This window comes from Dendrobates tinctorius, unplaced genomic scaffold, assembly GCF_039654945.1.
Source record: "Dendrobates tinctorius isolate UK_male_01 unplaced genomic scaffold, ASM3965494v1 ptg000014l, whole genome shotgun sequence".
NCBI classification, from domain to species: domain Eukaryota; kingdom Metazoa; phylum Chordata; class Amphibia; order Anura; family Dendrobatidae; genus Dendrobates; species Dendrobates tinctorius.
Window position 1 is genome coordinate 18,607,085 of NW_027361682.1, and position 21,223 is coordinate 18,628,307.

Here is a 21,223-nt window from a genome sequence, read left to right on the forward strand (position 1 = left end):
TTGCATCTGTTTTCTCTCAGAAAGGAAATGTAACCTCAACTGTTCTTCACTGTCCTATTAAGGGAATAGAAGAATCCAGGATATCTATAAACAGAAAGATAGTGAGGAAACACTTAGCTAACCTAAATGAATTCAAGTCTCCAGGTCCAGATGAATTACACCCCAGAGTGCTGAAGGAGATAGCAGAAGAAATTTTTGAACCCCTCTCCTTAATCTTTGAAAATTCTTGGAGAACAGGAGAAGTCCCAGAAGACTGGAAAAGAGCAAATGTTGTTCCTATCTTCAATAAAGGGGAAGAAGGAGGACTCAGGCAACTATAGGCCGGTGAGTCTAACTTCTATACCAGGAAAGATCTTTGAACAAATTATTAAACAACATGTATGTCAGTACCTAGATAAGAATGAAGTGATTAAACAGAGTCAGCATGGGTTTGTAAATAAGTCATGTCAGACTAACTTAATTTCCTTCTATGATGGAATCACTGATTGGGTGGATCAAGGAAATGCTGTAGATATAGTATATCTTGACTTCAGCAAAGCATTTGACAAAGTATCTCATACAATCCTTATTGAAAAAATGACTAAATATGGAATGGACAAGGCAACTGTTAGGTGGATTCATAACTGGCTTAGTGATCGGACCCAAAGAGTGGTTGTAAATGGCTGCACATCCAGTTTGAAGAATGCCTCAAGTGGGGTACCACAGGGCTCTGTCCTGGGCCCTGTATTAGTCAACATCTTTATCGATGATTTAGATGAAGGAATTGAGGGTAAACTGATTAAATTTGCTGATGACACAAAGCTAGGTGGGATAGCTAATACTAGAGAAGAGAGAGAGGATTCAAAAAGATATAAATAAACTGGAGCATTGGGCAGCAACTAACAGAATGGTTTTTAACAGGGAAAAATGCAAAGTACTACATCTGGGCAATAAAAATGAAAAAAGCATATACAGAATGGGAGGAATAGGGCTAAGCAACAGCACATGTGAAAAAGGCTTGGGTATACTAATAGATCACAGACTGAATATGAGTCAACAGTGTGATGCAGCAGCAAAAAAGGCAAATGCAATTCTAGGATGTATTAACAGAAGCATACAGTCTAGATCACATGAAGTCATTATTGCCCTCTACTCCTCTTTGGTCAGACCTCATCTGGAATATTGTGTCCAGTTTTGGGCACCACACTTTAAAAAAGACATCAACAAACTGGAGCAAGTTCAGAAAAGAGCGACCAGAACAGTGACCGGTTTGCAAACCCTGTCTTATGAGGAAAGGTTGCAGGATTTAGGAATGTTTAGTTTGCAAAAGAGAAGACTGAGAGGAGACTTAATAGCTGTCACATCTAAAGGGCTGTCACATTGTAGAAGGATCATCGTTATTCTCATTTGCACAAGGAAAGACTAGAAGCAATGGGATGAAACTGAATGGGAGGAGACACAGATTAGATATTAGAAAAAACTTTTTGACAGTTAGAGTGATCAATGAGTGGAACAGGCTGCCACGAGAAGTGGTGAGTTCTCCTTCAATGGAAGTCTTCAAACAGAGGCTGGACAGACATCTGACTGGGATGATTTAGTGAATCCTGCTTTGAGCAGGGGGTTGGACCAGATGGCCCAGGAGGTCCCTTCCAACTCTATGATTCTATGATTCTATGATTCTAACATTTGCTGCTGTGCTAACCGGTGGGCGAGATGTAGAATTTCTGAACACACTTGTGGACACTGTTGTGTGAGGCCCAGTTAATATCACACCGCAATGTCACAGGCTCAATGTCGTAGGTGTGAAAAATGTCACTATAGGACAGGGGAGATGGAGAATTTCTGAACACACTTGTGGACACTGTTGGATTGTGTAAGGCCCAGTTAATATCACATCGCTATGTCACAGGCTCAATGTCGCAGGTGTGAAAAATGTCACTATAGGACAGGGGAGATGTAGAATTTCTGAACACACTTGTGGACACTGTTGTGTGAGGCCCAGTTAATATCACACCGCTATGTCACAGGCTCAATGTCGTAGGTGTGAAAAATGTCACTATAGGACAGGGGAGATGTAGAATTTCTGAACACACTTGTGGACACTGTTGGATTGTGTGAGGCCCAGTTAATATCACACCGCTATGTCACAGGCTCAATGTCGCAGGTGTGAAAAATGTCACTATAGGACAGGGGAGATGTAGAATTTCTGAACACACTTGTGGACACTGTTGTGTGAGGCCCAGTTAATATCACACCGCTATGTCACAGGCTCAATGTCGTAGGTGTGAAAAATGTCACTATAGGACAGGGGAGATGTAGAATTTCTGAACACACTTGTGGACACTGTTGGATTGTGTGAGGCCCAGTTAATATCACACTGCTATGTCACAGGCTCAATGTCGCAGGTGTGAAAAATGTCACTATAGGACAGGGGAGATGTAGAATTTCTGAACACACTTGTGGACACTGTTGGATTGTGTGAGGCTCAGTGAATATCACACTGCTATGTCACAGGCTCAATGTCGCAGGAGTGAAAAATGTCACTATAGGACAGGAGAGATGTAGAATTTCTGAACACACTTGTGGACACTGTTGGATTGTGTGAGGCCCAGTGAATATCACACCGCTATGTCACAGGCAGAAATTGGCTAGTGTATGACAAACTGCAAGGTGTATATAGAATTGGGTAGAATAGGAATCTCCCTAGAGTGTAGGTCTGTAAGAACGGAACATGACCTCGACTTATCCTTACAGAGCGACACACAGGTAGCTTCACTGTGGCCGTGATAACAGCCGTTACACAGTACTGAGAGACGAGCGTGCACGTACACCACTGTCCGGTGTCCGTAAAATTGTCAAGCTCCGTGTTTTTTAAGTATACGGACTGACACACGCTGTCTCTCTATAGTTTTGAATGTGATCAAACAGCAAATATACTTAACTGTTTGAAAAGCAGACAAAACTAGAAGGTGGAGGTCTGTAAGAACGGAACATGTCCTTGACTTATTCTTACAGAGTCACACACAGATAGCTTCACTTTGGCCGTGATAACAGCCGTTACACGGTACTGTGTGAGGAGCGTACACCGCTGTATGGTGTGAAAAAATGCACGCTCAGTACCTCACCAGGACAAAAAAAAAAAATTTGGATTGCTTTTAAAAAAGCAGTTTGCAGAGCAGTGGGAAAACAGCAATGCAGCTATCAGGAAGCCTTATAAGGCAGCCTAACAACCAACACAGCTGATCCAGCAAAATATAGCCTCCACTTGCACTGCACACACAGTGACTGGTGTGTTGTACAGGCAAAATCGCTAGCAGCAGAAGCAGTTTTTGGTGTCTTCTTCCCTGCCTAACGCTCTCCCTACAGAATCAGCAGCAGCAGCAGCTCTCCCTATTCTGAGATCAGCATGAGTAACATGGCGGTCGGCGTGCACGCCCTTTTATACCCCCTGTGACGCCCCCCAAAGCAAGCCAATCACTTGCATGCCCTTCTCAAAGATGGTGGTGACCCCTGCCTATGTCATCACGTTGCCCACAGTGTCCGTGGATCCTGATTGGCTGAAAAAGGGCGGAAAACAAACTTTTGAAACGCGACTTTGGCGCTCAAGTCACCGAGCTCGTGGCCGACCACACCCTAGGGTCGGGTTTCGTGTCATGAAACCCGACTTTGCCAAAAGTCGGCGACTTTTGAAATTTTTCGACCCGTTTCGCTCAACTCTAATTGATACCATTCTTCCTGTTGTCATATTATTATTTCCTGCTGCATTCTATGTAGAGTTACTTCAATTATACCCAACTTAGGGGTCTACCTACACCAGCTATGAAGCCCATAGCTTAAGGGGATCTGGTGCTGAACTGTGTCTCTGATCCTTGTGACACTGTCATTGCAAATCCCTGCAGTTGACAATTTGGAAAGCTGATTATGCACCAATATATATATATAACTTTCACTGAGACATTCATTGCATAAGGATAGAATATCTAGAGACAATCCTTTTATTGTCCACTATACATACTATGAGCTCCCCTAATGGTAGCTAAGGCAATAGGCTTTCAAGAAGTGCCTAATATAACTCCTGTGATAACATACCAAATTGAGTACACTGAGACCTCTGAATGAATACAAACCTATCCCAGACCCCTAAACAAATACAGACCTTAGACCAGATGCCTTCAATTTTAACATTTTCCAGACCCTGTAAATACCCACCCAGACTCTTGATATACATACCAAGACCCCATAAATAGCCAACCTCTAAAACAATAAAGAACCCAGAATAGACCACCTAAAAATACAAGTCTCAGAATCCTTGAAGGGAACCTGTCAGTAAGATCAACACCCACAAAACACATATAGGAGCATGCAGGGCTTTGAAATGTAACTCCGTACCTTTATATTTTTTATCTGTTGCTGCATTTTCGTGTAATTAGCATTTTAATTCCTATACAAATTAGGTGTTGCGTGCTCTGGGTGTGGCAGAGCACTATGGAGACATGGCCTCTCAATATTATTTCCTTGGCCTACACTAGACTCTTTACCTTGATTGATTGATTGGTCACTCTCTGTGCAATGTCTGGTAAGGAAATCAGACAGTGAACTATCAAGCAAGCTAAAGACGTTGTTACTGGGCTTGGAAACAACTTCAGAAAGCAGAGGTTGTTTAAGTTCTATGTCACTCTAAATTAGCATATAAATGACAATTTCTCGGGAACGCAGCAACAGATAAAATATATAAAGGTGGTGATGAATTTACATTTCAAAAACCCACATGCCCATATATGTGGTTATGGAAGTGGATCTTACTGACTGATTCGCCTTAAACAAATATAGATCCCAGAGCCACTAAACATAGACCGCCTACATAAAAATTACCCCAGAAAAAAACCCTTAAAAAATCTTGACTCGCTAAACACAAACCAATCCACTAAGTAAAAGCCCTAGGCTACATCCCTAAAGATATACAAAAGTTCAGAGTTGATCTCTGGAAACCCAAAGCCCAGGGTAGATGTCCTAATTAAATTCAAACCTCAGACTCACAAATTAACATAAACACCCTAAAAATATAGGCCTCATGTCAAACCCACCCCTTTGAAAATAACCAAAAAATCTAAACAAAGACCAGGACCATTTGAATAAAGACCCCACACCAGCCCCACTAAACAAATGCAGTCTCCTGACCGGATTCAACTCATCTCACCTTGGTCCATCCTCCTTCACTCTCAGGGTACAGCTATATCTGCCAGTGACTGATAAAGCGGGTAGTCAAAAATTGCCAGGTTTGTAATGATAATGGGCAGCTAAGGAATCTGCTAATGGAAAGTATCCAAAAGCATGATCCAGGGACAGGTAGCAAAGGTTCTGAAGGCCAGGAGATGTGGTCCTAAAGTTCAGACTGGAATGTTTACAATGTTGACAATTGATAGAGGCATTAAGGAAGCTTCTCTCTCCTCTGCCTCCATTGTGCCACTGCACCTAAAACTGAGTATGCTCACTTTACTCTCTCACAAAAGTCAAAAGGCCTATTCTGCTTTTTCTTTTCAGTAAATAATAGAAAACGAAAATTAATAAAATAAAAAAGGAACAACTCCCACGAAAAAAAAACATTTTACAAAATTTGGTAGTAAAGATTTGAATTAGTTGAAAAAAAAAATACAATCCTTTAAAATGAATTTACGACTTCGGATCTTCAGTATGCTAAGATCGGGACGTCAGTCATATTCCAACCTAGAAAAGAATAAATATACAAGTATCATAAGGATGGAAAGTCAAAAGATTTTTGATTTTTATATATATTAAAAAATATTTAAAATATATATTACAGGTGCATCTCAAAAAATTAGAATATCATCAGAAAGTTAATTATTTCCGTTCTTCTCTTGTTAAGAAGAAAACAGTGGGCACTGCTAATTAAATTCTATATAAGATCACCAGCGTGATATCTTTGCACCAAAAAAACAAAATTGAATGCAAGAAAGAGCAAAAAAAGGTACAATAAAAGTGCACTCAGTTGGTACAATGTGGAAAAAGACTTGGAAAAAGATAGTGCACGTGCATAATAAAAACATTAAAAATACTAAAACAACAGATACAAGGAATCAAAGTACAATATGACAGAAGAAATATAGCCAATAAGCACCTAGCTATACAGATGGTGCCTAATGCTGATTGTTGACCAATTTACCGGTAAAAACACATACTGTTCCATAATATGGATATACTGTATGTAGACAGTAATCTCACATAGTAGATACTACTTATAATATTGCATAGGACACTATTATGCAGGTCAGCAAAGCAAATGTCTAATGGCAAAGAAAATCTTGACTCTGAATCCTGATCATAACATGCAATACCACTGCAACATGATATATCACCCAAAGGTTATAGTGAGGTAGATTTATAAACAAAGGTGATATATACTCCCCAGATGTTTAATGCAGGGTAGCAGGAGTGATCTCAACCATCCCTACGCGTATCGCTACCTGCTGTAGCTTCATCAGGGGAAGATGCTAAAGATCAAGATCGCCAACACCTGGCAGGGTAGGCAGGGTAGGAATAGCGTTGTACAGTGGCGGATTATAATGAGGTCAATCTGGGCGGTAGCTCAGGGCCCAGTGCTGTGGGGGGGCCCACCAGCCCAGGGTAAATTGCCCCATTATTATCCGCCACTGAGCAGCCGTGAAACACACTGGGGCATCTGCAGCAGGCTATACACACAGGTGATGGCAGCAGCCAGCACACACAGCTCTGCTGCACCGTGCACTCGTGCAAAGCTCCGTAATTACCTACTGCAGAACGCCTATACCCCAAAGCCTGGCTCCTCCCATTCATGTGACTGATCACATGCTGCTGACATCACGGAGGTCCTGTTCCCTTGTAGCATGCTGCGTTCTATCACCTGGGGGTCAGTGTATGATGTATCGGGGTCCCCTCTCCTCACACCAGCAATATGGGTCCATGAGGAGATGGTGACCTGCTGCGAGAGCCGCCACAGAGGGGCAGTGGTGCCCCCTGATGCCACCAATCCACGTGTACCACTCATTCAGTCATCAGAACACCAAAGAGAGCTTATCTCCCCATAAAATTATAGTACCATGGTAAAAAAAAATGCACTAATTTCAATTATGCAAAAAACTGCAAATAACTTTATTGTATAAACAGGGCAAGAAAAGTGCATATAGTAATCACCATGTAAACATTACAGAGTTAATAAAAACCAGTGGACAATGATGCCACATGTGTGTGGCTTACACAAACATCATTAATATATGTCACCTCAGGGAACCAGGACAAGTGTTACAAAAATTCATGGAATTACGTAACCTATAGTTCCACTGAGACCGGCAGAAGAGGTTGTCCCCATGGGGTGGTGAGAAAAGGGCATACATATCAAAAAGTAAAATGGACAGGCAGAATGTTGAAGTGATAGTGTCTCCAATCCAAAGAAAGGAGATACCAAGGGTCACAAAACATAGTATAAAGCATTTCAAAAAGATCTACCAAGTCCAAAATGTCACAAAATCAAGCCAAATCTCCCACGTCATCAGAGACATGGGAGACATGGGGACCACAGGGATCTGTACTGGGAGGTTTATACAATAAAGTTATTTGCACTTTATTACATAACTGAAATTAGTGAATTTTTTACCATGGTACTATAATTTTATGGGGATATAAGCTCTCTTTGGTGTTCTGATGACTGAATATAGTATATAGAGAGTATCTCATTGTTCTAAATATGTTCTCTGTTTTGGTCCAGAATCCTGGCCATGTTCTCACGTGTACCACTCATACCTGCACTCTGAGAATACCTGATATTTCAATCAATGGGACGAGATCACCCTGGACAGGCAGCTCACAGACAGCCCTACTGCCTGACCGCGGGGCCTTCCATCTCCGCCGGGGGCCATTTTGTTTTTTCTTTTAGTAACAATATAATTAGATACTGTCATTTGTGTCCGCCATGGTGGAAGTATTGATGATACAATATTTTTCTGCCATGATGGATGCAGTTTTGCTTTTTTCTTCGTACTGACTCCATATTGTTGTACGGCGGGAGAGTGAGCAGGAGGCGCCATATTGCCTGTCTTGTAGCACGGGAAGCAGAGAGTCTGGGCGGGGAGGGGCCGCCTGTCACTGACGGACACCGAGAAGCAGCTTCATCCTTCCGTGAGGTGAATCATCCCGGAGCCGCAATGATGCTGCTGGAGGTGAACAACCGCATCATCGAGGACACCCTCAGCCTCAAGTTCGAGAACTCGGCGGCCTCAGGGTGCTAGAAAGGCCCCTGCAGTGTGGGACCGGGTGCTGCTGTAACAAACCCCCAGCAGTGACAGTAATCAGCTCCTGGACTGTAGGAATGCGGCCATTCACTGACAGCAAGCAGAGATGTTCGGCTGATCAATACTATGGCTTAGGGTGTGTGCACACGCTGCGAATTCTCCTGCGGAATTTTCCTCGCGGATTTGACTAAATCCACAGGTAAATCTGCAGGATTTTCAGATTTTCTGCGGATTGGTCTGCGGTTTTCCCCTGCGGTTTGATACCTGTCATTGATCAGGTGCTAAATCGCTGCGGAATCCGCACAAATAAGTGAAATCTGTGCAGAAAATTCCGCACCGTGGGCACTGCATTTTTTGATTTTCATAGGTTATAATGGTACTATACACCGCAGCAGAAACTGCTGCAGATCCGCAGGGCCGAATCCGCTGCGGATCCGCAGCAGAATCCGCAGCGTGTGCACACACCCTTAAAGTGTTTTTTTTCTTCCTAACTGAAGGGTAAATTGACTAGATCAATGGATGTTTGACATGTTATAGTTTCACTCAGCAACCATTTTTCTGGAATAATCTGTTTCAGGTATATGTTGACCCCGTCACATGACCCCGTCACATGACCGGGGGGCCCACAGAGTCTGAACAGCCCGGGGCCCTGGCTACCCTTAATCCACCCCTAGCGTTGTATCCTCCCATTGAATTAGTGCGACTGATTGCGCCCATGTCTGTCAGCGTGCGATCCAGCGTGCGTGCCAAACACTGGAAATAGGGTGCATCATACGCGCCCACGATACCCATCAGGCATCGCTCCATCCACTGCTCATACTGTTCCACATTAAGAACCAGCCAACCATCAATGCGCATGTGCCAGGAGACGGAGTCAATGATGTCACTCAGCGTGCGTTCCACCATGCGTGTCATGCACCGGAAGTCAGTTACTGCATGTGGGTCACCCTCCCAGGTCTGTGGGGTACTCGGTACCGGGCCGGTGTCAGCAGGATGTGTCACAGCAGCGGGGACCTGGTCCGTGGCCCTGGGCACCCAAGTAATGGGGGAATATAATGGGTTGAATGAATAGTTAGTGACGCCACCTGTGGTGCTCGGCAAGGGAGATGTTAAGCCGACGCTGCATGCAGATCCGTTGGGACTGATGGTATGGTGCAGCAAAGATGTAAAAGCTCCCCACAGGTGAAGCTGTAGTCCCAGGGCAGTGTAGATGTGGTTGGCACGGGGATGTAGCGGTGCCGGAAGGGTAGGAAGCAGACGAAGACACAGCGGGGTGCAGTTTCTGTACCTTTACTTGATAAATGCAGTCCAGGGTCCTGATTACAGATGGTACCGGAGCAGGCTGTCCTGGAAGCAACTCAGGGATTCTCTCTCAGCAGATGGGCTGTGCAGTCTCCTTCCTAGCACTAATTTGAGTGAAGTACTCCTAGTACTGAGTTACACTGAAGTTCCTCTCAATTCTCTTCTACTCTCGCTCCTCGTATGGCAGACAGTTGTAGCCGCTATTCCTCTCTTGGCTCACTCCTTGCTGCTGTGCCTCCGAGTCTTAGATGGGGGTAGTGCATTTACAGCCTCCTACTCCTCTGGTGTCTGTTGCAGGATCATTAGTATCCATACAACCGTGGAGACCAGGCTCCAGTTCATGCACTCTCACTGGAGATGAGCCTTTCCTCTCTGCTCAATCTCCGCGCTTCTTCCCCACATCTGCACACTTCACCCTCCTCATACTAACTGACCACTCCTTCCTCTTGGCCCTCAGAGCGCGCTCCTCCCCTTAATTCCAGTTCAGAGTCCCCCCTGCTGGCCTGGAGTGGAACTGTGTTGCATGTATAGGTTAACTGCAAGAGAGACCCTTCATTGCCTCCAAGCCTGGCATAACCCTCCCTGGAAGAAGGCAAAGCCACTGTGGCGGCCATACTCCTGGGGGCGCCACACATGTACACCCCCAGGCTCACATAACCCACCAATCAGTACTCATATATCATATATCTCAAAGCGCATACAATTGGATCTTCTGTCACTGCGCTCATAACGATGTATAAAGCAGCAGAATCCAAAAGATCCATTTTACTGCGCCCGATATCCATATCTTCAAAATATGATATATTTGTGCCATATATTCACTGTACCATAATTAAATGATAATGTCTCTTAATAGCGGTGGGTACGCGCAGAAATAGGATCAAATGTGCATTTCCCTGACCATTTAAATATAATTAGGCAGCATTTCTTAATTTACTGTCACACTTAGCGATGTACCAGCGATCCCGACCAGCAATATGACGTGGTCAGGATCGCTGGTACATCGCTAAGTGGTCGCTAGTGAGCTGCCACACAGGCAGATCTCACCAGCGACATCGCTGGGGACGGGGATCGCTACTTACCTGTCAGACGAGGCGATCCTGCGTCCTCCCGCCCGGCTCCACGCGTCGCTCGTCGTCACAGCAGGAAGCGCCGCAGGAAGCTGACGGCGAGAAACAGTCCTGGACGTTCTCGCGCGATCAGCGATAAGCAGCGGGGGAGCGGGTCGGAGGTAAGTATCAGACACAGCGATATCGCTAGCAATATCGCTATAACGTCACTAGTTATAGCGATATTGCTAGCGATATCTCTTAGTGTGACATGCCCTTTAGTTATTGAATTATCTGTAAGTATTAACATAATATAATGCCGCCATAATGAAGTCACGGTGATGGAGACTTGCCTAAATATGCATGAACCTACTAAAAATCCATATTTCATGGTGTAGACACTTAATGACCCATATTACCAGATTATTTCTGTTCTTCAATACAAAAAGTGAAACTCATATATTATATAGAGTCATTACAGAGTGATCTATTTCATATGTTCATTTCTGTTAATGTTGATGATTATGGCTTACAGCCAATGAAAACCCAAGAGTCATTATCTCAGTAAATTAGAATACTTTATAACACCAGCTTGAAAAATGATTTTAAAATCCGAAATGTTGGCCTACTGAAATGTATGTTCAGTAAATGCACTCAATACTTGGTTGGGGCTCCTTTTTCATCAGTTACTGCTTCAATGCGGCGTGACATGGAGGTGATCAGCCTGTGGCATTGCTGAGGGGTTATGGAAGCCCAGGTTGCTTTGATAGCAGCCTTCAGCTCGTCTGTTCAGTAAATGCACTCAATACTTGGTCAGGGCTTCTTTTCCATCAATTGCTCTATCAATGTGGCGTGAATAACAATGAGAGTAGGGGACCCAAACCCAGAGTGCAAAAAAGTGAAAAATACAATTCTGTCAACAATGTGAATCAAAGTAAACCAATGGTAAGAAAACCAGGTTAATTTGCACTACTGATAGAATTGGACTGTACTAAGATTGGACAATCGGAAAAGGAGCAACAAACAAACAAGAGACAAAAAACGACTAAAAGTCCAAAATTATGATAGTATAAAATATAAATGTTATTAATATGTCAGGATTTTAAAATGGTATAGGATCAAAAATTTTTTTTACATACATTACAATTAACAATGCAAAGCTGTATGCTGTATAAAAAGAGAGATATGGCTGGGGCACAACTCAGTAGTATAAAAATAGGTGTGGATATCTATGACTGCACAAGGATATACAGTAAAAAATTACAATATATAATTAATAATATAATGTGATAAAAAGTGTAGAAAAAGTGTAAAAAAATACAATGTGCGAAGTAAATATATTATGATTGTAGCAAAAAATATGCAATAAAAACAACACCCAGAATAAAGTGCAAAATAGTGCAACTTATAAATATAGATGTGAATATGTGCAAAAAAATATTTTGCTGAATGCAAATTTAAACACAAAAATTAGTAGTGGGGTGTAATGACCCAAAAAAACCACCAAGTGGCAGTATATCCACAAAAAGAAGAACTCGGCACACTGAATATCTCTATATGTTATATGTGGTAGTAATACTATATATAGTCATAGTGCCAGTCTTAATATAAGATAAGTAAAGATTTTTTTGCACATATTCAAATCTATATTTATAAGTTGCACTATTTTGCACTTTATTCTGGGTGCTCTTTTATTGCATAATTTTGCCACAATCATAATATATATACTTCAAACATTGTATTGTTTACACATTTTTTTACATCTTTTCTACACTTTTTATCACATTATATTATTAATTATATATCATAATTTTTTACTGTATATCCTTGTACATTCACAGATATCCACATCTATATTTATACTACTGAGTTGTGCCCCAGCCATATCTCTCTTTTTATACAGCATACAGCTTTGCATTGTTAATTGTAATTTATGTAAAAAAAATTTTTGATCCTATACCATTTTAAATCCTGACATATTAATTAAATTTATATTTTATACTATCATAATTTTGGTCTTTTAGTCGTTTTTTTGTTTCTTGTTTGTATCAATGCGGTGTGGCATGGAGGTGATCAGCCTGTGACACTGCTGAGGTGTTATGGAAGCCCAGGTTGCTTTATAGCAGCCTTCAGCTCATCTGCATTGCTGGGTCTGGTGTTTCTTATCTTCCTCTTGACAATATCCCATAGATTCTTTGCTTGAGGTCTAGTGTGAAGTTTCCACAATCAGTGATGGTTTGGGGAGCCATGTCATCTGCTGGTGTAGGTCATAGAATCATAGAATCATAGAATCATAGAATCGTAGAGTTGGAAGGGACCTCCTGGGCCATCTGGTCCAACCCCCTGCTCAAAGCAGGATTTGCTAAATCATCCCAGTCAGATGTCTGTCCAGCCTCTGTTTGAAGACTTCCATTGAAGGAGAACTCACCACTTCTCGTGGCAGCCTGTTCCACTCATTGATCACTCTAACTGTCAAAAAGTTTTTTCTAATATCTAATCTGTGCCTCCTCCCATTCAGTTTCATCCCATTGCTTCTAGTCTTTCCTCGTGCAAATGAGAATAAAGTTGATCCTTCTAAAATGTGACAGCCCTTTAGATATTTGTAGACAGCTATTAAGTCTCCTCTCAGTCTTCTCTTTTGCAAACTAAACATTCCCAAATCCTGCAACCTTTCCTCATAAGACAGGGTTTGCAGACCGGTCACCATTTTGGTCGCTCTTTTCTGAACTTGCTCCAGTTTGTTGATGTCTTTTTTAAAATGTGGTGCCCAAAACTGGGCACAATATTCCAGATGAGGTCTGACCAAAGAGGAGTAGAGGGAAATAATGACTTCACGTGATCTAGACTGTATGCTTCTGTTAATACATCCTAGAATTGCATTTACCTTTTTTGCTGCTGCATCACACTGTTGACTCATATTCAGTCTGTGATCTATTAGTATACCCAAGTCTTTTTCACATGTGCTGTCACTTAGCCCTATTCCTCCCATTCTATATCTGCTGGAGTTTTATCAAGACCAAAGTCAGTGTAATATCTACCAGGAAATTTTAGAGCACTTCGTGTTTCTCTCTGCCGACAAGCTTTTTGGAGATGGAAATTTCATTCTCCAGCAGGACTTGGCACCTGTCCACACTGCCAAATACCTGGTTTACAAACAACAGTATGACTGTACTTGATTGGCCAGCAAACTCGCCTGACCTTAACCCCATAGAGAGTCTATGGAGTATTGTCAAGAGGAAGATGAGAGGCATTAGATCCAACATTGCAGATGAGCTGAAGGCTGCTATCAAAGCAACCTGGGCTTCCATAGCACCTCAGCAGTGCCACAGGCTGATCACCACCATGCCACGCCACATTGATGCAGTAATAGATGCCAAAGGAGCCCCGACCAAGTATTGAGCACATTTACTGAACATACATTTCAGTAGGCCAACATTTCGGATTTTAAAATCATTTTTCAGGTTGGTGTTATAAAGTATTCTAATTTACTGAGATAATGACTTTTGGGTTTTCATTGGCTGTAAGCCATAATCATCAACATTAACAGAAATGAACACCTGAAATAGATCACTCTGTAATGGGGAAATAGGAGAGCAGGGCAGGCCAGACAGGTTCTGGTAGTGGGAGACTCAATTATTAGGGGAACAGATAGGGCAATCTGTCACAAAGACAGGGATCGTCGAACGGTGTGCTGCCTACCTGGCGCTCGAGTCCGACACATCGCTGATCGGGTTGACAGATTACTGGGAGGGGCTGGTGAGGATCCAGCGGTCATGGTGCACATTGGCACAAATGACAAAGTTAGAGGTAGGTGGAAGGTCCTTAAAGATGATTTCAGGGAATTAGGCTGTAAGCTTAAAGCAAGGACCTCCAAGGTGGTATTTTCGGAAATACTTCCTGTACCACGTGCCACGCCAGAGAGGCAACGGGAGATTAGGGAGGTTAATAAGTGGCTCAGGAATTGGTGTAGGAAGGAGGGGTTTGGGTTCCTGCAGAACTGGGCCGACTTCTCAGTTGGCTACAGGTTCTACGCTAGGGACGGGCTGCACCTCAATGGGGAGGGTGCAGCTGTGCTGGGGGAGAAAATGGCTAGAAGGTTGGAGGAGTGTTTAAACTAGGGACGGGGGGGGGTATTCCTTTTATAGGAGGGGAAGACAGTGCAGATAGAGACCTGGGCACAAATAATGACATTGGGGGTGGGGGTGGCATGGGGGGTGGGGTTAGAACAGTTAATAATTTAAGAAAGAATAGAGGTACAGAGAGATACATAAAGTGCATGTATACTAATGCCAGAAGTCTCGCCAACAAAATGGAGGAATTGGAGTTAATGTTGTTGGAACATAATTATGACATGGTGGGGATATCTGAGACATGGCTGGATGAGAGCCATGACTGGGCAGTTAATTTACAGGGCTATAGTCTGTTCAGAAATGACCGTACAAATAAGCGAGGGGGAGGTGTGTGTTTATATGTAAAATCATCCTTAAAACCCATCCTGCGTGATAATATATATGAATCTAATGAAAATGTAGAGTCCCTGTGGGTAGAGATAAGGGGAGGGGGGAAAAATAATAAATTACTGATAGGGGTTTGTTATAAATCTCCAAAAATAATGGAAGCTACAGAGAATATCCTCATAAAGCAAATAGATGAAGCAGCGACTCAAGGAGAAGTCATTATTATGGGGGACTTCAACTACCCTGAAATACATTGGGGAACCGAAACCTGCAGTTCCAGCAAAGGTAATAGGTTTTTGACTACTATGAGAGACCATTACCTTTCACAACTGGTTCAGGACCCAACAAGAGGGGGGGCACTGCTAGACCTAATATTATCCAACAGGCCAGACCGCATATCAAATGTAAGGGTTGGGGGTCACTTGGGTAATAGTGATCACAAATTAATAAGTTTTCATGTATCCTTTAATAAGATGTGTAGTAGAGGGGTTACAAGGACACTAAACTTCAGGAAGGCAAATTTCCAACGGATGAGAGATGATCTTGGTGCAATTAACTGGGACGATATCCTGAGACATAAAAATACACAAAGAAAATGGGAGACGTTTATTAGCATCCTGAATAGGATCTGTGCACAATATATACCGTATGGGAATAAACATGCGAGAAATAGGAGGAAACCACTATGGCTAAATAGAGCTGTAAGGGGCGCAATAAGAGATAAAAATAAAGCATTTAGAGAATTAAAGCAAGTAGGTAGTGATGAGGCATTAAATAAATACAGAAGATTAAATAAATTCTGTAAAAAGCAAATCAAGACAGCAAAGATTGAGACAGAGAGACTCATTGCCAGAGAAAGTAAAAATAATCCCAAAATATTCTTTAACTACATAAATAGTAAGAAGCTAAAAAATGATAGTGTTGGTCCCCTTAAAAATAGTCTGGGTGAAATGGTGGATGAGGATGAGGAAAAAGCCAATATGCTAAATGACTTTTTTTCAACAGTATTTACACAAGAAAATCCCATGATGGATAACATGATCAGGGATAAAAATTCTCCATTAAATGTCACCTGCTTAACCCAGCAGGAAGTACGGCGGCGTCTACAAATCACTAAAATTGACAAATCCCCGGGCCCGGATGGGATACACCCCCGAGTACTGCAGGAATTAAGCTCAGTCATTGATAGACCACTATTTTTAATCTTTAAAGATTCCATAATAACAGGGTCTGTGCCACAGGACTGGCGTATAGCAAATGTGGTGCCAATATTCAAAAAGGGGACAAAAACTGAACTTGGAAATTATAGGCCTGTAAGTTTAACCTCAACTGTGGGTAAAATCCTGGAGGGTTTTCTAAGAGATACTATACTGGAGTATCTGGAGAAGAATAACCTTATGACCCAATATCAACATGGGTTTACAAGAGACCGTTCCTGTCAGACTAATCTGATAAGCTTTTATGAAGAGGTAAGTTCCGGACTGGACCAAGGGAATGCAGTGGACGTGGTGTACATGGACTTTTCAAAAGCTTTTGATACGGTGCCACACAAAAGGTTGATACATAAAATGAGAACAATGGGGATAGGGGAAAATATGTGTAGGTGGGTTAAGAGCTGGCTCAGGGATAGGAAACAAAGGGTGGTTATTAATGGAGCACACTCGGACTGGGTCACGGTTAGCAGTGGGGTACCGCAGGGGTCAGTTTTGGGCCCGCTTCTTTTTAACATATTTATTAATGACCTTGTAGGGGGCATAGAGAGTAGAATTTCAATATTTGCAGATGACACTAAACTCTGCAGGGTAATTAATACAGAGGAGGACAATTTTATATTACAGGAGGATTTATGTAAACTAGAAGCTTGGGCTGATAAATGGCAAATGAGCTTTAATGGGGATAAATGTAAGGTCATGCACTTGGGTAGAACGAACAAGTTGTATAATTATGTGCTTAATTGTAAAACACTGGGCAAAACAGTCACTGAAAAAGACCTGGGTGTATGGGTGGACGACAAACTCACATTTAGTGGCCAGAGTCAAGCAGCTGCTGCAAAGGCAAATAAAATAATGGGATGCATTAAAAGAGGCATAGATGCTCACGAGGAGAACATAATTTTACCTCTATATAAGTCACTAGTGCGACCACACTTAGAATACTGTGTACAGTTCTGGTCTCCGGTGTATAAGAAAGACATAGCTGAACTGGAGCGGGTGCAGAGAAGAGCGACCAAGGTTATTAGGGAACTAGGGGGTCTGCAATACCAAGACAGGTTATTACACTTGGGGTTATTTAGTTTGGAGAATCGAAGGCTTAGGGGTGATCTTATTACAATGTATAAATATATGTGAGGACAATACAAAGACCTTTCTAATGATCTTTTTACTCTTAGACCTGTGACGGGGACAAGGGGGCATCCTCTACGTCTGGAGGAAAGAAGGTTTAAGCATACTCACAGACGCGGATTCTTTACTGTAAGAGCAGTGAGACTATGGAACTCTCTGCCATGTGATGTTGTAATGAGTGATTCACTACTAAAATTTAAGAAGGGACTGGATGCCTTTCTTGAAAAGTATAATATTACAGGGTATATACACTAGTCTCCTTAATATTGCGTTGATCCAGGGAGCTAGTCTGATTGCCGTATGTGGAGTCGGGAAGGAATTTTTTTCCCCAATGTGAAGCTTACTGTTGCCACATGGGTTTTTTTTGCCTTCCTCTGGATCAACATGTTAGGGCAAGTTAGGATAGGATATGGGTTGAACTAGATGGACTTAAAGTCTCCCTTCAACCTTAATTACTATGTTACTATGTAATGACTCTTTATAATATATGAGTTTCACTTATTGTATTGAAGAACTTAAATAAATTAAGTTTTTGATGATATTTTAATTTTGTGAGATGCACTTGTATATATATTAAAATAACATGTTTTAATATGTAATATATTTACCCACTTCACCCCATCCCCGTGATTTTTTTATTGATATGATGTGGTGTGTAGTTTTTTCCAAAAGTTAGTATTTCTACCACTAAATGTCCAATGCTGTTTTTAGAGCTTTTATTACATAAATACAGAAGTTCATTCATTGAAGAGCAGCTTTCTCCATAAATAAGGGCTGATTATGAATGGAATTTACTTTACACTTCCAATCTGGGAATGTTATGGTTATTTTTCTAAGCTTCCTTTTTGTCATTTCTTTTAGATGACCAAAGCTGCAAGAATGAAGGAAATCTCAATGACAACATGTTTTCATCTACTGGTTTACATTAAAGTTTGCACTGAATTGTTAGATTTTTTTGTAAGGGACTGCAGGAAAAAAAAGACGCTGTAACTAAATTCATTTTATAGACTGGTACACTTTTGGAGGTACGGATATACTAAATACTTTGGGGGTTTTTTTAGATTATATTTGTTTTATGGAAAAAAATAAAACAAAAAGTACTCATTCTTTTTTATGTTTTTGAATATAATGAAATATAATTTAGTATATTTTTCTTTGTCAGGAACAGCACACCGCTGCCTCCAATTTGTCAGGGAGATCACAAAGATGCTCAGTCCTGACAATGACACCATTTACTGATGAGTGATGGACGAGGCAATGACTACTATTTCTACTAGGCAGGTTACTGGGTGCTTCCCAGCGAACATATAGTATATACACATCCGATTTTAACACATGGCTATATAAATCTGTATGGTCGCTACCTAGCTTCACAATAATCAAAGAAGAACAAGCTGCCACCACTAATTATTTATTATAGGCCAATTGGTCACTTGTTACTGGTAATGTGGGGCCTCATGAGACTCCAGGTATCAAAAATTAGAAGATCACTGATCTGAAAGATATTTGCCCCACTGGAGGTCCCAGGTGGGAGATATTAATGTTATATTTCTGATCATCATTTTCGTTTTCTATACATATGAGGCATGGCATATACAACTTTATTCATCTGACAAATAGAAATTCTGGGATGATGTGCTGACCGCACAGCGATGCAAATGAATGCATTGCGCTCCGCACTGTATCACGATGCTGAAAATATGTCTCCCATAACTATAGAATCTACACCTGTCACAATAAACCCAATGTTCATATCTGATATCCGACTCCATCCCAGCTAAACACATGCTCTGTGTAGTTCTTTGAAGACTAGAAGGACTTATCACCATTCCACTCTGATATTAACTTTTCCAACTGATCACTCCACAGAATGTAGCTACATCACAGCGCGGGGTCATAGAGCAAAGGGTTGGAATGGAGTGTTAGCTCTTTTACAATATATTATGAAGCTATACAGCTATGCTCAATATGAGAGTTACACATTCCCTCTCAAGAGATGGTTTAAGAGATTGGTCCTATTCTACCTTACATTTATGATGTTGTTTAGCAGCATTTTTTAACTATTGAACTGGAATTTCTGTATAGTCCAACACAGGTTCTTCTAACAGGCATTCTCATGGGTCAGGTCTTAAACTTTTGGTAAACCTCAGGCTGTCATTTCACAAATATTCAGGGCTGATTAAAGCCTAATAGAAGGAAATTCTACTTTAATTTATACCCAATAGTCAATGGCTTAATACTAGAAATGAGTGCATCGATTTAGAAGATTCTGGTTCAGCGGCTCCATTAGTAGTCTGTGACATCCTGACGGGAGCCCTCCAAATTGTCTATTGCCTGTTGGCATTCCTAACACCTCTTCTTCTCTTCTAAGTATTAGGCACAGCACAACATCTCTCTGGGCTCTCATATCAGAAAAAGCCCCAGGGACAATGGAAGGTAGGAGGCGATTCACATGGCTCCATCCAGAAGCCATCGACTTCTGATTTATTATGTGTGTAATACAGCTCGCATATATTCAACCCATAGGGATTCAAAGCATTTGAGATTGTGACTACAATGCCAATTGACAAATCTCACAGAGTGAGAATGACCTGGGGGAAAATGCAACCTTTTCCCAGTGTGAACTTTCAATTTTTCCTCCTCACCTTCCAAGATCTTTTTAATTTCTCAGTCGATACATATATATTGTAGGTCTTTTGCATTGCTGTTTTTTTTACTTTTTTGCAGAACAAGCTGTAGCATTTATCAATGCCTTTTTGGGGACCATATGAGTTTCTGATCACTTTTCATTCCATATTTTTGGAGAAGTAAAGTGACTAAAAAAGAGTATTTGTGCCTTTCCTATTTATTTTTATTTGTTTCAGGCGTTCAATTTATGGGTCAAATATTTTATTAGTTTGGACAGATACACATGTGCCAATTAGAGTTGAGCTAAACGGGTCGGTAAAATTCAAAAATAAGCTGACTTTAGCTAAAGTCGGGTTTGCCGATCAAAACCCGACCATAGCGTGAGGTCGGCCATGAGGTCGCCGATCAGAGCGCCAAAGTCGTGTTTCAAATAATGCTTCCAGAGCCTTTTCTCAGCCAATGATGGAGGACGCACACTGTGGGCAACGCGATGACATGGGCAGCGGCCACCACCATCTTAGAGAAGGGCATTGAAGTGATTGGCTGGCTTTGTGTGGCGTCACAGTGGGTATAAAAGGCTGTGACCGCCGACCACCATCTTACTTCTGCCGATCTTAGAATAGGGAGAGGTGCTGCTGCTGATTCTGAACAGGGAGAGCTTTAGGCAGGGAAGAAGAAAAAAAACTGCTTCTGCTGATAGCGCTTTTCACTGTACAGTTAGTGTGCAGTGAAAGGGGAGGATTTTTGTTGTGTGCAGCAGCGCTGGTGGTAATTAGACTGCCTTTTAAGGCTACCTGATAGCTGCATTGCTGTGTGCACACTGCTGTTCAAACTGCTTTTTTTAATGCACTCCAACTTTTATTATTTTGTCCTGGTGAGTTACTGAGTGTTCATTTTTTCACACACCGTATAGTGGTGTATGCTCCTCACACACTACCGTGTACCGGCTGGTATCACGGACAAATAGAAGCTATCTGAGTGTGACTCTGGAAGAACAAGCAGAGGAGTTTTTCCATTTTTCCAGACCTACACCTTAGAGAGCTGTCCGTTTTTCAAACAGTTTCGTATATCTGCTATTTGAGTACGGTCAAAACTAGGCAGAGACAGCGTGAGTCAGTACCTATACAAATAGACGGAGATTGACAATTTTCCATACAGACACCGTATAGCAGTGTACTCTCCTC

The 21,223-nt window shown here is 41.8% G+C and overlaps 1 protein-coding gene across 2 annotated transcripts in view; it reads left to right on the top strand.

Annotated features, from left to right (window-relative positions):
• Nucleotides 1-18,516, top strand: part of LOC141072512 (uncharacterized) — a 63,682-nt gene extending 45,166 nt beyond the window's left edge. For both annotated transcript variants that reach the window (XM_073559788.1, XM_073559794.1), the window contains one exon: nucleotides 18,273-18,516. In XM_073559788.1, the coding sequence (XP_073415889.1) occupies nucleotides 18,273-18,340 (68 nt within the window). In that variant the 3' untranslated portion in view covers nucleotides 18,341-18,516. The remainder of the gene's footprint in view (nucleotides 1-18,272) is intronic.
• Nucleotides 18,517-21,223: the final 2,707 nt, after the last annotated feature.